General features: G+C 43.5%; 1 protein-coding gene across 1 annotated transcript in view; it reads right to left on the reverse strand.

The window, feature by feature from the left end:
* Positions 1-18,688, reverse strand: part of LOC122943578 (extracellular serine/threonine protein kinase FAM20C-like) — a 114,415-nt gene extending 95,727 nt beyond the window's left edge. Inside the window, exons 1-2 of the mRNA XM_044301431.1 lie at positions 18,102-18,688; positions 6,783-6,955 (exon numbers count right to left, since the gene is read on the reverse strand). Of these exons, the coding sequence (XP_044157366.1) occupies positions 6,783-6,955; positions 18,102-18,544 (616 nt within the window). The 5' untranslated portion in view covers positions 18,545-18,688. The remainder of the gene's footprint in view (positions 1-6,782; positions 6,956-18,101) is intronic.
* Positions 18,689-20,909: the final 2,221 nt, after the last annotated feature.

A 20,909-nucleotide genomic window follows, 5' to 3' on the forward strand; every position in this document is an offset into this window, starting at 1 on the left:
GAAAAACTAAACGTGAATTTAGGAGGCGTATAGGGGAACACCTAATAAAGATCAACAATCGTGGTGATACCTCTATTGCACAACATGTTGCAGCCAACCACCCCACAATGATGAACCGCGTAATGTTTCAGGGTGTAGAACATGTAAGAGCACCACCCAGAGGGGATAGACACTTTACTCCTGAGAAAGGAGGCTCAATGGATTTCACCCTTGACACGATTAAACCCAAAGGTCTTAATGATTCGATATCTTATGCATGTTTCATTGAGTAATAGTGGAGGATTTTATACAATTCTTTAGTCTTTGGATTTTAACTTTGGTGTGTCATATGTACACAATTTTTCTGTCAATTGCCAGGTCCGGTGGGCACCTTATATATCCTTAACTGATTTGCAGCATGTACATCCCTGGGGTTTCACTGTCCATGGATAGGTACTACCTTAGCTCATAGAGCATGTTTTACACTATGATTATTATTTAAAGGGAGTCTGTCAGCAGATTTACCCCTTTTTAACAGTTGCCATTATGCTGTAGCCGCAAAACAGATGATTAACACAGTACCTTGATACGCTTTGGTGGACTTTTAAATCTGCCAAAAACGAACTTTGATGAGGGCTCGCAAGTGCCCAGGGCGGAGTCCACCGGGTTGGAGCCCAGGCAGCTCTGCCTCTTCGGCTCTTATCCCCGCCCAGCCTCCTCCTCTGCTCGCCTATCTGTTGTCTCTCCCCCTCAGCGAGATCCCGCGCCGACGCGATGACTTCCTTGGTCGGGGCATGCGCATAAGCTACTGCGATGCCGTGTCAGCAATGGACATCGCAGTGCGCATGCCCCGGCCAAGGAAGTTATCGCATCGGCGCGGGATCTCGCTGAGGGGGAGAGACAACAGATAGGCGAGCAGAGGAGGAGGCTGGGCGGGGATAAGAGCCGAAGAGGCAGAGCTGCCTGGGCTCCAACCCGGTGGACTCCGCCCTGGGCACTTGCGAGCCCTCATCAAAGTTCGTTTTTGGCAGATTTAAAAGTCCACCAAAGCGTATCAAGGTACTGTGTTAATCGTCTGTTTTGCGGCTACAGCATAATGGCAACTGTTAAAAAGGGGTAAATCTGCTGACAGACTCCCTTTAAGTGCATAGTGTATGTTTCACACTATCAGTAGCTGCGTTTCCTTCTGCAACAAGAGTGTGGCGTTTTTCGATGTTACCACTGCCTTCCATACCCTATCACACATTGTATTTGTGTGCTGGGAGATATGGATATGCAGGATCAGTGCACCGAATGTCACTATGTTTCTATTTATGTTGCGATTTTGCTCCCGAATCGGCATTTGTAAAGCACAGCATGTATTCTTTACACTATGAGTAGCTGCGATTCTTTTCTATAAGATAGATATTAGGCATGTTTTTTACTTGAAGAGGGGTAATATTCCCTGAAACTTATGGTTACTTAAGCGAGGATCACAGTATCACAATAGTCCCTGGCGCCAATAGCAAGAGATGAATGACAGGAGGAGGTGTGGCAGCCAGTACAGACGCACCTCATTGGTTCCTGTTTTGGAGGCTTGGCAGGTCAGTGGGAGGAGAGTTCTCCATTTATACAACGCTAGAATCGCCCCCGCGCTACGGCCCTCATAGTGCCGAAGGCTCTACCTTGCTGCACGCACGCCATCAGAGGCTTGCAGCGTTTGTTTGACTAAATACATGTCAGCCCTAAAAATATCACAGGCTGGCGTCTTGTATGTCTTCATCACTACACACTCACCATCAGAGTGATGTAGTAATACACTGCTCAAAAAAATAAAGGGAACACTTAAACAACACAATGTAACTCCAAGTCAATCACACTTCTGTGAAATCAAAGTGTCCACTTAGGAAGCAACACTGAGTGACAATCAATTTCACATGCTGTTGTTCAAATGGGATAGACAACAGGTGGAAATTATAGGCAATTAGCAAGATACACCCAATAAAGGAGTGGTTCTACAGGTGGTGACCACAGACCACTTCTCAGTTCCTATGCTTCCTGGCTGATGTTTTGGTCACTTTTAAATGCTGCCGGTGCTTTCACTCTAGTGGTAGCATGAGACGGAGTCTAGAACCCACACAAGTGGCTCAGGTAGTGCAGCTAATCCAGGATGGCAGATCAATGCGAGCTGTGGCAAGAAGGTTTTCTGTGTCTGTCAGCGTAGTGTCCAGAGCATGGAGGCGCTACCAGGAGACAGGCCAGTACATCAGGAGACGTGGAGGAGGCCGTAGGAGGGCAACAACCCAGCATCAGGACCGCTACCTCCGCCTTTGTGCAAGGAGGAACAGGAGGAGCACTGCCAGAGCCCTGCAAAATGACCTCCAGCAAGCCACAAATGTGCATGTGTCTGCTCAAACGGTCAGAAACAGACTCCATGAGGGTGATATGAGGGCCCGACGTCCACAGGTGGGGGTTGTGCTTACAGCCCAACACCGTGCAGGACGTTTGGCATTTGCCAGAGAACACCAAGATTAGCAAATTCACCACTGGCGCCCTGTGCTCTTCACAGATGAAAGCAGGTTCACACTGAGCACATGACAGACGTGACAGAGTCTGGAGACGCCGTGGAGAACGTTCTGCTGCCTGCAACATCCTCCAGCATGACCGGTTTGGCATTGGGTCAGTAATGGTGTGGGGTGGCATTTCTTTGGAGGACCGCACAGCCCTCCATGTGCTCGCCAGAGGTAGCCTGACTGCCATTAGGTACCAAGATGAGATCATCAGACCCCTTGTGAGACCATACGCTGGTGCGGTTGGCCCTGGGTTCCTCCTAATGCAAGACAATGCTAGACCTCATGTGGCTGGAGTGTGTCAGCAGTTCCTGCAAGACGAAGGCATTGATGCTATGGACTGGCCCGCCCGTTCCCCAGACCTGAATCCAATTGAGCACATCTAGGACATCATGTCTCGCTCTATCCACCAACGTCACGTTGCACCACAGACTGTCCAGGAGTTGGCAGATGCTTTAGTCCAGGTCTGGGAGGAGATCCCTCAGGAGACCGTCCGCCACCTCATCTGGAGCATGCACAGGCGTTGTAGGGAGGTCATACAGGCACGTGGAGGCCACACACACTACTGAGCCTCATTTTGACTTGTTTTAAGGACATTACATCAAAGTTGGATCAGCCTGTAGTGTGTTTTTCCACTTTAATTTTGAGTGTGACTCCAAATCCAGACCTCCATGGGTTGAAAAATTAAATTTCAAATTTTAGCTATTTGCTCCTGAGAAAATATCGATCAATATCGGCAGGGAAACGCGTCAAGCAATATAGAGCGCCTTTCCATGTTCAGTTTTAACAAAGTAACATAAATGCAGAGCCGCTAATTTAGTGGAGAGGCGGTCCTTTGAAATAATATTACCAGTGGTCATATCCTTTACTCCGATATCTATAGAGGAGATTGTTTACTTAAAGTATATCCCTGTGGGCTTTATGTAGCTCCCATATATTTTAAGGGAGACGCTTTATGGGGGTGTGAGTTGTAGAGATAGTATATATATTTACTTTCTATACTCCGACTCGCACCACCAGCCTGATTGTTAGACTTGGTGGAGAACCAATTTTTTATTAATATTTAATAAAATGTTCTTAACGTACTTTATTCAGGCAGTTAATAGTTTGCATATGTAGTACGTGAATTGGTTACCAAGAAGTAGTTAATCATTCCTGAACTTATTTTGCAGTGTGGCAGGTGTTACAAACTGACCTTCTGCCAGGCACTGCCGTTCTGGTGATACTGGCAGATGGGTTGGCTGGTGTGTGAGACACTTGCACAGTTAGTGCCATATGATTACTGTAGCCTATTAAGTTCCACTGTTCCTCTCTTGCTATCTGGACTCTGCTGTGTTGCCAAATCCAGCAATAGCTGCTAAAAGTTAAGGGCAAATTATCCTCTAGTTGTCTAAGCTTTTATGTGTAGTGACTGTTGATTAAGCAGTCCTGGGCTGGCTATGTAACCCAAGTTTCCCAGGATTCTTTGACATTTATTCATCTGGTTTCTATCTGGCTCCTATGTTGTGCTAGTTTACTTTATGGATATCTTGTGATTATGACCTGTGTTTTTGATAGTTGTAACCACTTTTTCTTCTTGTATTTTAGGTATATTTGCCAGATAGCACTCTACTGTCCCTGATTACTTCATATGTTCCTTTACCGTCTGTGTACCCCCGCTTCTCTGTCAGTCAGTGAACTTCCTGCAGACATAACCGGTCGCCTAACACATATTTGTCAACGCCCAAACACACACTGAGGGGTGGTAGCGGCACATACAGGAAAAGGAGTCATGGCTGATGGTTTGCATCAGTAAAGGGGCAGGGTATTGTGTAAAAAAGGGTGGTAAGGGGTGAAATAGTCATGACTATGAGACAAAAGAATTCTGGAGCCACTTCCTCATGAGTAGCTCCAAAATTTGACTTAACAGCAGACAAGTCTATCCTGCCTTCCAGTAGGCTCTGGTGAAGACCGGTTGAAGATCTTAGACTCTACTGACCAGAGTGGCTTTCAGAAAGTCTGACAACGGAAGCCTTTTCAGTGGATGGGTATGTTACAGAAGGGAACATTATCTTGCTGAAAGAGTTCACTCCCATTATGGAATACTGGTACTTGTTGGCCAAAGTCACTGAGATTTGGGACGAGGAACATCAGAAACTGAATTTAGCCTGATCTATTCTTCTAGAATATAAACTGAGAAACAAAGCGTCTGGCACAGTGGATAAAAAAAGTCTACACACCCCTGTTAAAATGTCAGGTTTCTGTGATGTAAAAAAATGAGACAAAGATAAATAATTTCAGAACTTTTTCCACCTTTAATGTGACCTATAAACTGTACCACTCAATTTAAAAACAAACTGAAATCTTTTAGGTGGAGGGAAAAAAATAATAATAATGTGGTTGCATAAGTGTGCACACCCTTTTATAACTGGGGATGTAGCTGTGTTCAGAATTAAGCAATCACATTCAAAATCATGTTAAATAGGAGTCACCATACACCTGCCATCATTTAAAGTGCCTCTGATTAACCCCAAATAAAGTTCAGCTGCTCTAGTTGGTCTTTCCTGAAATGTTCTTAGTCGCATCCCACTGCAAAAGCCATGGTCCACAGAGAGCTTCCAAAGCATCAGAGGGATCTCATTGTTAGAAGGGTACATAAGAATTTCCAAGGCATTAGCTATACCATACCATGGAACACAGTGATGACAGTCATCATCAAGTGGGGAAAATATGGCACAACAGTGACATTACCAAGAACTGGACGTCCCTCCAAAATTGATGAAAAGACGAGAAGAAAACTGGTCTGGGAGTCTACCAAGAGGCCTACAGCAACATTAAAGGAGCTACAGGAATATCTGGCAAGTACTGGCTGTGTGTTACATGTGACAACAATCTCCCATATTCTTCATATGTCTGGGCTATGGGGTAGAGTGGCAAGACGAAAGCCTTACGAAGAAAAATATCCAAGTCAGGCTACATGAAGATACTTTTTGGCCATAATTCCAAAAGATATGTTTGGAACAAAAACAACACTGCACATCACCAAAAGAACACCATACCCACAGTGAAGCATGGTGGTGGCAGCATCATGCCAAGGGGCTGTTTTTCTTCAGCTGGAACTGGGGCCTTAGTTAAGCTAGAGGGAATTATGAACAGTTCCAAATACCAGTCAATATTGGCACAAAACCTTCAGGCTTCTGCTAGAAATGACCCAAAGCATACATCCAAATCAACAAAGGAATGGCTTCACCAGAAGAAGATGAATGTTTTGGAATGGCCCAGCCATAGCCCAGACCTGAATTCGATTGAAAATCTGTGAGGCTATCTGAAGAGGGCTGTGCACAGGAGATACCCTCGAAATCTGACAAATTTGGAGTGTTTTTTCAAAGAAGAGTGGGCAAATCTTGCCGAATCAAAATGTGCCATGCTGATAGACCCAAAAAGACTGAGTGCTGTAATTAAATCAAAAGGTGCTTCAACAAAGTATTAGTTTAAGGGTGTGCAACCATATTATTCTATTTTTATATTTTTTCTTCCCTCTACCTAAATGATTTCAGTTTGTTTTTCAATTGAGTTGTACAGTTTATAGGTCACATTAAAGGTGGAAAAGGTTCTGAAATATTTTTTCTTTGTCTCATTTCTTTACATCACAGAAACCTGACATTTTAACAGGGGTGTGTAGACTTTTTATATCCACTGTACGTGCTCGGCCAAACTAAATGTGTACGTGCATGGTGGAGTCGGATGAAGGTTGGGAAACATAGCTATTGGACAAACTTATTGTTCATCTGACATCTATTAACTGTGCATAGCCACTTATAAAGGCTACACACAACTTAACACCATTTTTTTTTATTGCTCCAATGCACAGTATGTTTGGCTTTGCTCACAGCTGCCCATCTGAGATTTTGGTATTAATGGCCTATCCTTAATTTAAACCCCCACATCAGCCCCTGTACCACCAAAATAAATTCAGACCCACATACTCCAAACAGATAAGACCCCATAAATGCAGAGCTCAGATCAGACCCCAAACACTTACTGTACATAGCAGCTCACTCTCTCTTCCTCTGTGGAGCTTTGCAGTTCTGTTCTGTGGTTTGAGGACCAGCACAGATCTAGTCATGTGACCTTATAAGGCAGGTCCTTCAACAGTAGCAACACCAGCAGAGTAGAGGGAAGTGCATAGGTGTGCTCTTTTCCTGTTTCTGCAACTGTGCTGACTCTCCCCCCACCCCCAGATTCACATGTAAGTGAGGTAAGTTTTTTTGTTACCAGAATTAAGAATATGCTGAGTAGACATTTCTTTGAGCAGGATGGAAACCAGAGGGTCTTGTCTTGGGTATAACTCATAGCGGTTGATGCCTATGTGAAATTTCAACCAGGTCGGATAAGTGTCAGCAGCTGTTTCTCCTGTGGGAAGCACAAACTCCATTCCAGCACTAATCCTAAAAATAATCACACACCCTGTTACAATTTTTCAGTAAACTTTTATGCAGACATTTTCAAATTTAGTACCAAATTTAGAGCAAAATTCTGTATAAAATAATAGACGAGATTCGACAATTCCGCAACACTATAATAACAGTAATAATATGGGAAAAGAAAGAGAAAAATCAGTTGCTCACTTTTAACTAATATATGAAAAAAGGGGGTACTCAAACTGACCGACTTGCTCAATGTCAGATAAAAAATGGAATACAATAAAATATAATGCACTGATGGCACTATCTCCCACCGGCAATAAGTAGCAAGATTTCATTAGTAGTATTATCTAATATAAAGCTGAGTCTATGTGTGTGTGTAAGTCTGCTAAAGGAATCTGAACCGTCGCATTTATAATCATGAAATTTGGCACACAGGTACATCAGGTGTCCGGGAAGGTTTTAGATCGGGTCTCAGCTCTCTAGGACGTACTGCTCCTGAGATATTCCCCCCAAAAATGCATTAGCCAATAGAAGCCTGCAGGTCTTTCTCTTCATATCCCCACTGCCATACACATGGTCACATGTCCCTTTTCAGCCAATAGCAGCTCGCAGGCCCTTAGTCTCCACATACACACAGTTTTAAACCAGGTTTCCATAACAACCCAGCCATTTTTCTTCACTGCTGTAAGTTAGCTTTAGAGGGGCAGGGGCTGTGGATGACACTGTTAAGGGAGCGGAGTGCTGTGGAGGTCACAGTTAAGTGGGCAGCCTCAAAAGAAGGACTTAAAAACATGGCAGGAAAAGGGGCGGGCTGCTGTGGAGTTCTCTGTTAAGGGGGCAGAGCCCAAACACTGTGGATGACACTGTTAAGGGAGCGGAGTGCTGTGGAGGTCACAGTTAAGTTGCCACCCTCAAAAGAAGGACTTAAAAACATGGCAGGAAAAGGGGCGGGCTGCTGTGGAGTTCTCTGTTAAGGGGGCAGAGAACGGTGGAGGTCACAGTTAAGGAGACGGTCCGCTATGGAGGTCAGTGTTAAGGGGCGGGGTGCTGTAGGGGTCACTGTTAAGGGGGTGGTCCCCTGTGAAGGTCACTGTCAATGGGGTGGGGTGCTGTAAAAACTCACAGTTAAAGGGGAAGGCTGCTGTGAAGGTCACTGTCAAGGGGGTGGGGTGCTGTGAAACTTACTGTTAAAGGGGCAGGCTGCTGTGAAGGTCAAAGTCAAGGGGGTGGGCTGCTGTGGAGGTCCCATTTTAAGGAGATAGGGCACTGTGGGGGGTCAGTGTTACGGGGTGGGGGGCTGTGGAGGTCACTGTTAATGGGGGGAGGTACTGTAGATGTCACTGTTATAGTGGATAGTGTCAATATCTTTTAACGACACACACAAACATGAAATAGATTAAATATACCCGTGCAAATCCGGGTCCTTCTGCTAGTTTCTAAAAATAATACTCAATTGATATTTAATTCTGTTCATATAATGTATGTTTAGGCCCATAAGATGCACCTTTGTTTACAAGAAAACTAAGAAAGGGTTACTTTGTATAAATTACATAAATTATTCTATTTACCAAAGCTCATACCTCACATAATACCAATGATTGTTGTACAACTAACAGATAAACAATCTTACCACCTACCCATTCCTAACCACCTTATGTATACGGTATATAGGTCGACTTTAAATATGGTGACCACTCACGCGTGCAGCAGGTGCCATAGCCACCGGATGCCTGCTGTTTTAAACACTGATTGCAGACTTTTAACCCTTCGGATGCCATGGTGAAATGTGACCACGACATCTGAAGGAGCTAAAATCTAGAAGCACGCGTATGTTTTGGTTCCTATGGGTGGAAATCAGGGGACCTGGAGTGTGTGCGGCAGCCCCTGTCCTCCGGTATGACATGAGGCTGCTGGACATTTGATCCTATGGAGCCCCTGCCTGTGGCAGCGCTCCATAGGAACATAGGGGCACATTTATTAAGACTAGCATTTTAGACACCGGTCTTAATAAAGCCCTAATCTGGCAGTGGATCCGCCAGAGTTATGAAGAGCCGCCAGCTCTCTATAACTTCTGCGCATTCCAGTGCCAGTTCTAAATGTAAGACAGCTTCCTTTCTGACTTACACTTACACCTTTATCTACGCCTGAAACAGGCGTAGAAAGTGGTAAATGAGACGGCCCTCTTGGCCCGTCCCCTTTCCCGCACACGCCACACCCACAATTTTAGACCTGACGAGAACAGGGTGAAGTTGCTGATTGCGGCGCAAATAGCTGTTCAGCCACAATCTGCACCTGAAATACGCCTAATTTAGGTATATTTCAGAATAATAAATGACATAATATAATTCACAGAAACTCTAATGCTAATGCATTGGAGTCAATGAGAAAAAGCAATCTAAAGATTGCTTGCTATAGTTCCCTAGGGGAACTATAAAAAAAATCTAAATAAAAAAAAAAAATGTTTAATATATGAAAAAGTATATAAACATTAAAATCATCCCTATTTCCTCAAAATTAAAATAAAAGTACATGAACAACTGAAAAAAAATAAACATCATGCGTATAGCTTCATGCAAAAATGCCTGTACTATTAAAATATCCCCTACGACAAACAGTGAAACGGAAACAAAAAGTCAAGATGGTTGATTTGCATTTTTTTGGTCGCTCACCCCAAAATGGTATCAATCAAAAGTACAGTACAGATTGCACCACAAAAAATGAGCCCTGACACAGCTCTGTACACAATAAAAGTCCCAGCACTATGCATGTACAGTACTCTGATCAGGCAGGTGTAGGAGCTGCACCCGCTTGATCAGCAGCAGACGCTTGGCTGTATATTCCAGAATCAATAAATACACTGATGTATTAATCCCTTGTATAATGCGATCAACGTTGACCGTGGCATGCAGAGGCGTATTGGCCATAGACCTTACAGGGAAATTTCCCAGTTGCCTGATGCTCAGGGGGCCACCTCAGTTAAAGCTTTTGGGGCTGTATTCTGTGCTGCTGTTCAGGGGTGGGCATACCGCCTGTGCAGCTGCACAGGGGCCCAGAGTGTGAGGGGGTCCAGCCTGGACTGGCCCACTGACTAACAAATGAGCTTTCTGAGTTGCTGGTAAGCTCCTCCCACTGTGTGATTGCACACAGTAGGGAAAGTAGCTGGCTGCAGTGGGGCCCCCTTCCTGAACTTCAGAGGGACTGAGAGATGATCTGCTGGTCAGGGGCTGAATAGCAGCACTGATTCATAGGAGGGCTGGTAGGTTTTAGTGTAATCAGCACTCCTGGTCTGTAAGGCTGGATCCACAGGGTCTGATTTTGAACAAATTGCGGCAAAAACACTTCATTTTGCCGGGATTTTATAAAAAATAGGACCTTGTGAACCCAACCTTACTGACCAGGAGATGGAGAGCTGATTGGTCTACAAACTGTCACTCAAATGCACTGACAACCTCTCCTCCAATGAGCCAGCTCTGCTAGAAGGAAGGAAGGGCTGCTGCTGTGTGGAGACCAAGCCCTGTTACTGAGAGGGGGAGGAGCCTGAGCCTGCTACTGAGAGGGGGAGGAGCCTGAGCCAGCTACTGAGAGGGAAAGGAGCCTGAGCCTGCTACTGAGAGGGGGAGGAGCCTGAGCCTGCTACTGAGAGGGGGAGGAGCCTGAGACTGCTACTGAGAGGGGGAGGGGCTTGCTACTGAGAGGGAAAGGAGCCTGAGCCTGCTACTGAGAGGGAAAGGAGCCTGAGCCTGCTACTGAGAAGGGGAAGAGCCTGAGTCTGCTACTGAGAGCGGGAGGAGCCTGCTACTGAGAGGGGGAGGAGCCTGAGCCTGCTACTGAGAGGGAAAGGAGCCTGAGCCTGCTACTGAGAGGGGGAGGAGCCTGAGCCTGCTACTGAAAGGGAAAGGAATCTGAGCCTGCTACTGAGAGGGGGAGGAGCCTGGCTGAGGACACAAGAACCAGTAATACAGAGCCAGGAGGTGAGGAAGAGATCTATATGTAATGTAGTGTAAAAGAGTGCCTGCCCTGCATGTATGACAGTGTGTGTATGTGAGAGTGCATGCATGTATGACAGTCTGTGTATGTGAGAGTGCATGCATGTATGACAGTGTGTGTATGTGAGAGTGCATGCATGTATGACAGTCTGTGTATGTGAGAGGCCCTTCATGTATGACAGTCTGTGTATGTGAGAGTGCCTGCATGTATGACAGTCTCTGTATGTGAGAGACCCTGCATGCATGTATGACAGTGTGTGTATGTGAGAGTGCATGCATGTATGACAGTGTGTGTATGTGAGAGTGCATGCATGTATGACAGTGTGTGTATGTGGGAGTGCATGCATGTATGACAGTGTGTGTATGTGAGAGTGCATGCATGTATGACAGTCTGTGTATGTGGGAGTTCATGCATGTATGACAGTGTGTGTATGTGGGAGTGCATGCATGTATGACAGTCTGTGTATGTGAGAGTGCATGCATGTATGACAGTCTGTGTATGTGGGAGTGCATGCATGTATGACAGTGTGTGTATGTGAGAGTGCATGCATGTATGACAGTCTATGTATCTGAGAGTGCATGCATGTATGACAGTCTGTGTATGTGGGAGTGCATGCATGTATGACAGTGTGTGTATGTGAGAGGCCCTTCATGTAAGACAGTCTGTGTATGTGAGAGTGCCTGCATGTATGACTGTATGACAGTGTGTGTATGTGAGAGTGCATGCATGTATGACAGTCTGTGTATGTGAGAGTGCATGCATGTATGACAGTGTGTGTATGTGAGAGTGCATGCATGTATGACAGCCTGTGTATGTGAGAGTGCATGCATGTATGACAGTCTGTGTATGTGGGAGTGCAGATAGTCTGTGTATGTGGGAATGCCTTCATGTATAACTGTGTGTATGTTAGAGTGCATGCATGTATGACAGTCTGTGTATGTGAGAGTGCATGCATGTATGACAGTCTGTGTATGTGAGAGGGCATGCATGTATGACAGTCTGTGTATGTGGGAGTGCAGATAGTCTGTGTATGTGGGAATGCCTTCATGTATAACTGTGTGTATGTTAGAGTGCATGCATGTATGACAGTCTGTGTATGTGAGAGTGCATGCATGTATGACAGTCTGTGTATGTGAGAGGGCATGCATGTATGACAGTCTGTGTATGTGGGAGTGCAGATAGTCTGTGTATGTGGGAATGCCTTCATGTATGACTGTGTGTATGTGAGAGTGCATGCATGTATGACAGTCTGTGTATGTGAGAGTGCATGCATGTATGACAGTCTGTGTATGTGAGAGTGCATGCATGTATGACAGTCTGTGTATGTGAGAGGCCCTGCGTGTATGACAGTGTGTGTATGTGAGAGGCCCTGCGTGTATGACAGTGTGTGTATGTAAGTGTCTGCATGTAGGACAGTGTGTGTATGTGAGAGTGTCTGCATGTATGACAGTCTGTGTATGTGAGAGGCCCTGCATGTATGACAGTGTGTGTATGTGAGAGTGCCTGCATGTATGACAGTATGTGTATGTGGGAGTGCAGATAGTCTGTGTATGTGGGAATGCCTGTATGTATGACAGTGCCTGCATGTATGACAGTCTGTGTATGTGAGAGTGCCTGTGAGGATGTGTGAAAAAGACCCATTCATTTCAATGGGGCTACAAATGATGCAGACAGCACACTGCGTGTTGTCCGCATCCGTACTTCTGTTCCTCTGCCCTGCAAAAAAAGATAGAACATGTCCTATTCTTGTCCGCAATTGCGGACAAGAATCGGCATTTACTATCATAGGACGCACGCGTGCAGTCTCCGTATTTTGTGGACCCGTAATTTGCGAACTGCAAAACACATATGGCCGTCTAAATGGTCCCTTAGGCTAACACCACAAGGTGGCTGTGGCTGCAACACACATTGTGCAGCCAAAGCCTGAAACAACACTACTCTACACCGCAACTAGTAAAGTAAATGGGGCTGTGACCGGAAAGTCACAAAAAATCCAACCTGCTGAATTTCTTGCGACTTTGTGATTGTAAGAAACTTGAAGGTCACAATTCTACCCCATTCATTTTAACTCAATATATTGCACCATTGTGTTGCTGTGATCCTTGGTTGCACGACACATTGTTGGCCAAAAGCACTGTGCAGCCTTATATGCTTCTTGGTCTTCCAGGATTATGCACATATTGTATATGTTTATGTCTGTATGTGTGGTTTGTTGAGGGCAGGGTGGGCCCAGGCACATTCTTTGCACAGGGGCCCTTTGCTGTCTGTGTCCTCCACTGTTTGTTGTCAGTATTTTGTGATGGACTGTGGTATTTAGATCTATTGGGGTGGTATAATGTGCCAAAATATGGCATTGGTGTCCTTGCCTTTCATCAATTTGGACCCGACTACAAAACGGGGCCACTTTTAGTATTTTTTCCAGGGCCACTTTAAGTTCCCAGTCCGTCCCTGGTGGCATGCATACGAGCACTCACCCAATTGGGTCACCATGGTGACAGGGACCCAATTACTTACACAGGCATTGGGGCTTGCTTTCTATGGAAGTCTATGAGATGCAGCCCCCAAGATTTCAGTGTATTACTGACAGTCAATGCATTACAATACAGGATGTATTGTAATGCATTGTAGGGGAGATCAGACCCTCAAAAGTTGAAGTCCAGTGGGACAAAAAAAAAAAAAAGGTTTTTTCTGAATATAATGTTTCTGGCAAAAAAAAAAAAACATAGTAAAGACATATAAAATTGTAAGAAATAAATTAAAAAAAAAAAAAAAAAAGACAGGTATCGCCGCATCTGTAATGACCGTCTCTATAAAAATATCACATGAACACTGTGAAAAAAAATCTGTACCAAACAGTCATTTTTGGTCACCTTGCCTCACAAAAAGTGTAATACCAAGCGTTTAAAGTTAAGTCCTATGTACCAAACTGTCACCTCATCTCACAAAAAAATAAGCCTCTACATAAGACAATCACCTGAAAAAAAAAATTGTGGCTTTCAGAAAATGCCAACAGAAAAACATGTTTTTTTTTCATTTCAAAAATGGTTTTACTGTTAAAAACAAAAAAAGTTTACAAAAATAGACATATTAGGTATCGCTGCGACCGTCACAACATGCTATATAAAAATATCACATGATCTACTCCCTCAGGTGAATGCCGTAAAAATAAATAAATAAAAACTGTTCCAAAACAGCCCTTTTTTGTCACCTTGCTCCAAAAAGTGTAATATTGAACGACCAAAAACTTATATGTATATTGGAAAAGAATGAGGGGCACTCCGTATAAGGGAACAGGAGACAATGGTTAACAGTACAAATTTAATGTCACATCAGATCATTATACATAAAAACCACCCATAAAAATATAATCAAATAAAATCTGTATCAACATACAGGCAGGATCCTGATTGAATCGCGCTAATTCAAAAGTCCATGAAACGCCAACTCAATCACAACAGATGGTAAAGGCAAATGGCCGTTTCCAAGATGTATCTATTGAATATAGCACAAAGAGATGCAAATTCTCATCAGTGTCCAATGTGTAACCACCGAGATCAGCGATACTTAGGTGAAGTTCTGAGCAAGGGTGCTCTTCTTGTAAATAACACAGTAGCAGCCGAAGTCTCTTACCCTCTGTATCCACTCCACTTGGAGGCTCGAGGTAGCGGCTGAATGTAGCTAACGCGGCGTCCCACGTGGTGTAGAGTCTGACGTGACGTCTCACGTGACTCACCAGCTTGGATTGTAGTAGCGTATTCCTATGACGCTCACCAGCTCTGTGTTAGCCTGGTTAAACAGATGACCCCGACCGGAGCAATCACTCAAAGGTCACTCGTAGTATTTGGGGGAAAAAAGGCTCACTGTCTCGACTTGCCCAAACGCGTTTCGAGGTATACACCTCTTCCTGAGGAAGAGGTGTATACCTCGAAACGCGTTTGGGCAAGTCGAGACAGTGAGCCTTTTTTCCCCCAAATACTACGAGTGACCTTTGAGTGATTGCTCCGGTCGGGGTCATCTGTTTAACCAGGCTAACACAGAGCTGGTGAGCGTCATAGGAATACGCTACTACAATCCAAGCTGGTGAGTCACGTGAGACGTCACGTCAGACTCTACACCACGTGGGACGCCGCGTTAGCTACATTCAGCCGCTACCTCGAGCCTCCAAGTGGAGTGGATACAGAGGGTAAGAGACTTCGGCTGCTACTGTGTTATTTACAAGAAGAGCACCCTTGCTCAGAACTTCACCTAAGTATCGCTGATCTCGGTGGTTACACATTGGACACTGATGAGAATTTGCATCTCTTTGTGCTATATTCAATAGATACATCTTGGAAACGGCCATTTGCCTTTACCATCTGTTGTGATTGAGTTGGCGTTTCATGGACTTTTGAATTAGCGCGATTCAATCAGGATCCTGCCTGTATGTTGATACAGATTTTATTTGATTATATTTTTATGGGTGGTTTTTATGTATAATGATCTGATGTGACATTAAATTTGTACTGTTAACCATTGTCTCCTGTTCCCTTATACGGAGTGCCCCTCATTCTTTTCCAATATACTTTTTCCTTCCGTGCGGTCTGGGTGGACCGAGAGGTGAGCACCCTATCCATTCAGTACATAGGGTGAGCCGCTGATTTTGACATTAAAAACTTATATGTACCTAAAAATGGTACCAATAAAAATGTCAACTGTTCCTGCAAAAAACAAGCCCCTACACAAGGCGATCCGCAGAAAAATGAAAAAAAAATATTGGCTTTCATAAAATGGAGACACAAAAACATGCAAGCAGTGTTTCGGTGTTCGCCTTCAAAGCGAAATAGAGGTGGAACAGAGCCCAACTGAGCCTAACTGATGCATTCTGAGCAGATCCTTATCCATTCAGAATGCATTAAGGGCAAAACTTATCAATTTTTTACCGCTTGTGAGATCCCTGAACGGATCTCACAAACGGACACCAAAACGCCAGTATGAAAGTAGCCATATTTGTAATAGAGCTTTCAGTCCATATTCCATTTCACAGTAAACTACTACCCATTGAGCAATCCACCCCATAGTTTGAAATACCTGGAAAAACTCTAAAACATTGTGCATAGCATAGAACTTGGAAAGCCACTGAGGAAGGAGTAAGGGATACTCCGAAACTCATCTGGAGTTATCAACTGGAGCAGTATAGTGCAAATATAATATACAGTACTATAGAACAATAACTGGAGACAGAGCGGACACTGAAGTGTGGAGCCTAATAGAAGCTAACTTGTTGCCAACAGCACAGATTTCGCCTTTGCAGTCATTACGTGAATATAACAGAGACCGGAGGAAGGCACACTGTTCCATCATACAGACAAGTGCGTGGGGAACGCTGAAATTAGCACGCCACAGACAGCAGTGACCACCAGAGGAGCTGGATACCCGGCACGTCGCTGCCTACAATCAGTGAAGCATGGATCAGAGGGTGGTATCCGCTATGGCTATTTTAGAGATAATACAACTGTATCCGCTTATAATGGATGCACACGGTTGTATTATCATGACCCATGATGGATCCAGCAAAAACACAGATGTGAAAGTAGCCTAAGCAGTTAGCAAATTATATACTTTTTTTACACATTTGTAACTAGATCATAAACAAGTTACAATAAAACACCAATCCAACGCGTCCTCTGACAAGTCAACAGAGCATTTTTTGGGAATACAAAATTGATGACTTATCCTCAGAATAGGTTATCAATATCAGATTAGTGGGTGTCCAACTCTCAGAACCCCCACTGATTAGCTGTTTGAAAGGGCTGCAGTACTCAGAGGAGCACTGGGGCCTCTTCACAGCATACCAAGCATGGTGCCATACATTGTATAGTGGCTGTGCATGGTATGGCAGGCCTATTCACTTGTATGGGCCTGAGCAGCAGATATGCCATGTGATCAATGAACGTGATGTCACTGTTCTAGGTAGAGGATGCATCGCTCAACTGTACTCCGCACCTTTGTCATATAGCTGATCAGGGTGCTGGGAGTCAGACCCCCGCCGATCTGATATTGATGACCTATCCTGAGGATAGGTCATCTATATTTTACTCCCCAAATAACCCTTTAATATTGGGAGACCATTGTATTAACAACATTCTTCCAATGTAATTCATCTGCTTTAAAGATATACTTTGAATATGGAAATGTGCCAGACAGAATTAGGGTGGGTTCACCCTAGCGTTAGGTATTCCGTTAGGGCTTTCCGTTATAACATGGTTATAACGGAAAATAACGGAATCCATAGGATGGAATGCAAAATGGAAGCCTTTAAGAGGCATTCCGTTTTGCTTCGTCCTAATAGAAGTCAATGGGAAAACCATCTGGGTCCCGTTATGCAAGACGGAAAACAAAGTGCTGTTGACAGACTTTGTTTTCCGTCTTGCATAACGGGATCCAGACGGATCCGTTATGCTTTCCCATAGGCTTCTATTAGCACGGAGAGCAAATGGAATGCCTTTTAAAGGCTTCCGTTTTGCATTCCGTCATAATGCAAGTCTATAGGCAGCAAAACGGATCCGTCCTTCTGTCTTATGGATTCCGTTATAACCATGTTATAACAGAAAGCCATAACGGACTCCATAACGCTAGTGTGAACTCACCCTAACATTTGTCTTGCGTATTATGTTTCTCATAAAGCTACTGTTTATCACTAAGTGACTGTAAAAGTTCATACACTGCTAATAAATTATATTCTCTATGTATTTTCTCATGGAATGCGTAACACTGATGGCCTACCCATGCTGTATCTGTAACTCGTCTCATTTTACTGAACAGAATAAGCTTCAGTATCCGGTAGAATGAGCTGCTGTACCCCTTTAATTGTTCTAAATGGCAGGTATACCAGGGATTGGATCCCTGTCTATCCAAGTAGGTGTCCACTTTTAAAAATCTTCTTTTTTTTCAGACTCTGTAGGTGAACCTGCTGCAAGTGTTTAATTCCCTTTAATCTTCACTACAGAAATGAAACGTAACCCAGTTAACAATGGACTCAATAGGCTGTCAGTATAATGCATGGACCTCTAGAACTAGATACTCTTTGTTGGCTGATCAAAATTGATAAAGAGCCTGAAATGGGGACCCAATCCTATTACTTTAGAGTTCCTTGGTAGGGAATGTTACACTGGGTTTTCTGAATCCAACAAATGTTACTCACCATTCGTCACTCCCACTGCCTTTCAGCGTAAATCGTTCCTCAGCGTTAACTCTAAAAAGCTTGTCCTCTTCCTTGATTATTGGCATTAGGGAATTATAGAGAGGATGTTGGAAAAGAGATGCTAGTTTTGATCCTTGATATCTTTTCCATGGCTCCTTCACAGTTTTCGGAATTGCTTCTGAAACTTTCACCATCTGACTTCCATCCACCGATGACCCATTACTGCCACTAAAGTCTTGCAAGGCTCTTACAAGTGGTGATTTCCTTACCATGTGTATCTTGGCTCTAGGGTGGTTTTGAGGTGGACAAGAGCATGAAACTGTAGTGGAAATAGAAAAAAGATCCAGAGCAAAATGCATCATAAAAGTAAGGAAGAGAAGTGCCAGGAGTGTCAACTTAAACCTCCTTTGAATAAAAAATTGTAGATGTCGGATCATTTTCATTTCAATCAAAACCTGGATAATTAATCTTTACAGTTTCGAGAAAAAAAAAAAAATCATTAACAAATCTGAAACTTTAGATTACTTTTATCCGGTCATAATTCTCCATTCAAAAACTGCAACTAGTGATGATTCCTGATCTGGACAGAAAGAAGAATACTAGTCATTGGCACGTTATTTGAGTTCTATGTCACTAGAAATAGACCAAACTCAGAGAGAGCAAGGGTCAGTCAATAAATGTAGCCCCAGCCAATATTTTACTTGCAAGATTTTTGGCAGTACCCGCTGGAAACTAACATGCCAAGAGCACCGATTAACTCACGGACAGTTATACAGGTAGATCATCATCATTTTGGGCATGAACAACTCAGCACAATAAAATTTGCGAGCAGTCTAGTCTGTCATGTACATCTGTATTATTAAAATTTGAAATTGTGAAATATATTTTCGCTGGCTGAGTACAAAACATACTACGAATAAGTAACTTATAGCAAATTTTTAGTTACTTAAAGTTTACAAATGGAATATAAAGGTACAATAATTAACTACACTGTTAATTGAGTGTAGAATGAAGTAAACTGTACATACAGGCTGTGTAAAGAAATTGGTAAGAAAAGAACTTTGTACAGGCTTATGAAAAATACCATTATTATATTAAAAGCTAACTCTTTCCTTTGTTTATGTAGCATCAACATAGTCCACAGCCAGGCTCGGACTGGCCCACAGCGCCGTACTCAGATTGCCATCACTAACATCAGTCCCTGTCCCTAGTGGGGTTGGGGCCTGCATCAACTTTTGTCCTGGGGCACCTTCTTGAGGTCACTCATCACTGGATGACGAGGATGAGGAAAAGGACAAGAGTAACAAGGGATCCTCTTCTCTCTTGCTGGCGATATCTGTATCAGACAATGAGGGCTGATGCCTCCTCAGCTGAATACAGTCTTTGGGATGATTGGGTAATTAAAATTTTTATGGGGGGGTGTAATGCGTGTATTCATTTTATTTATTCCCAGGAGTGTGTATGTATGGTTTTACAAGTAAAGAGGGTGTAATAAATTTGAAATTAAGTTTAGGAGAAAGAGAAAAGTTAAAGAAAAAAAATTCAAATAAAAATGTTGTAACAAAAACTGTAGTATAAAAATCTATCAGTTCACATGACACTTAAAAAAAGTTTTTAACCAATGGGTTCAATACAAAGCTGAATTTTCAGCTTGTGGTTTTTGAAGTAGATCTCCCCCAAAAATGTGCGGAAAACACAAAAAAACGCCAGGACTTACATTGAGCAGTTTTTTTTCTGCTTCCTGATCATTTCAATGGGAGATTCTGCCCCTAGATAGGACATGCTGCTTCTTTTTTCCACGTGTAAAATAAAAAAGAAAGGGGCGCTTGCCATTGAATTAAATGGAAGGCTGTTTTGAGGCTTTTTTTGGAGATGATTTTGAAGCAGAAACGCTCTAAATAAAAAACTCTGTATGAACTGGCTCTTACAATAAAAAATCTGCACTAAAACCTAAAATTTACACATATATATATATATATATATATATATATATATATTTATTTAGAGAGAGATTTATATATGTATATATGTATATACATACTGGTATGTATACATATACAACTATATACATACCAGAGTTTTGAAACTCGTATGTCAAGTCTTTGAGGTGAAGAGAAGGGACACGGAGGCACTTGCAGTGGCGCCTTCTGGCCAAGTGTATACAGCTTCATAGTTGTATACACTCGGCCAGGAGGCTCCACTGCCAGTGCCTCCATACCCCTTCTCTTCACCTCAAAGACTTGATGAAATGCATTCTCAACAAGGTTACAAATAAAGAAAATAAATTTTATTTCACTGTGGTTGTGTTTGTGCGAAGAGGTGTCAGAACATTGCAGGCTGTTCACAGTCTGTATCTTCCTGCTTATTCCATTGATATCCCTCTGGGAATTGGATGGGATCAGGGATCCTGTAACTGCTGCAAGTGATGACGTCAATATGATGATGATCATTGCAGCAGTTCCCACAGCGGTAGATCAGTCAACTTCAGTGGTGCACTAAAAGTCTCAGCAAGGCGAAACACAGCACAAGAAGTACAAAGGCTTTTCTGCATACTATTCCTGACTGGAATGGTGGTGTGCAGGTAGGGCTTCATTATTCTACATGCCCCTCTTGTACTGCGATTGGTTAGTATGACATACCGACCAGTCGCAGCACATAGGGGGGTTGTTCCCCACTCCTCTGTAAACATGGAAGTGGTTGTTGCTGTCCTGTACCAATCACCTCTATCTGTGGCCGCCTGCCAGCCCCCTTCACTGGCTTTTACAGTGCGCAGTGTACAGTAGTCAGCAGTGACTGGACAATTGTAGT

This window comes from Bufo gargarizans, chromosome 7, assembly GCF_014858855.1.
Source record: "Bufo gargarizans isolate SCDJY-AF-19 chromosome 7, ASM1485885v1, whole genome shotgun sequence".
Lineage (NCBI taxonomy): Eukaryota > Metazoa > Chordata > Amphibia > Anura > Bufonidae > Bufo > Bufo gargarizans.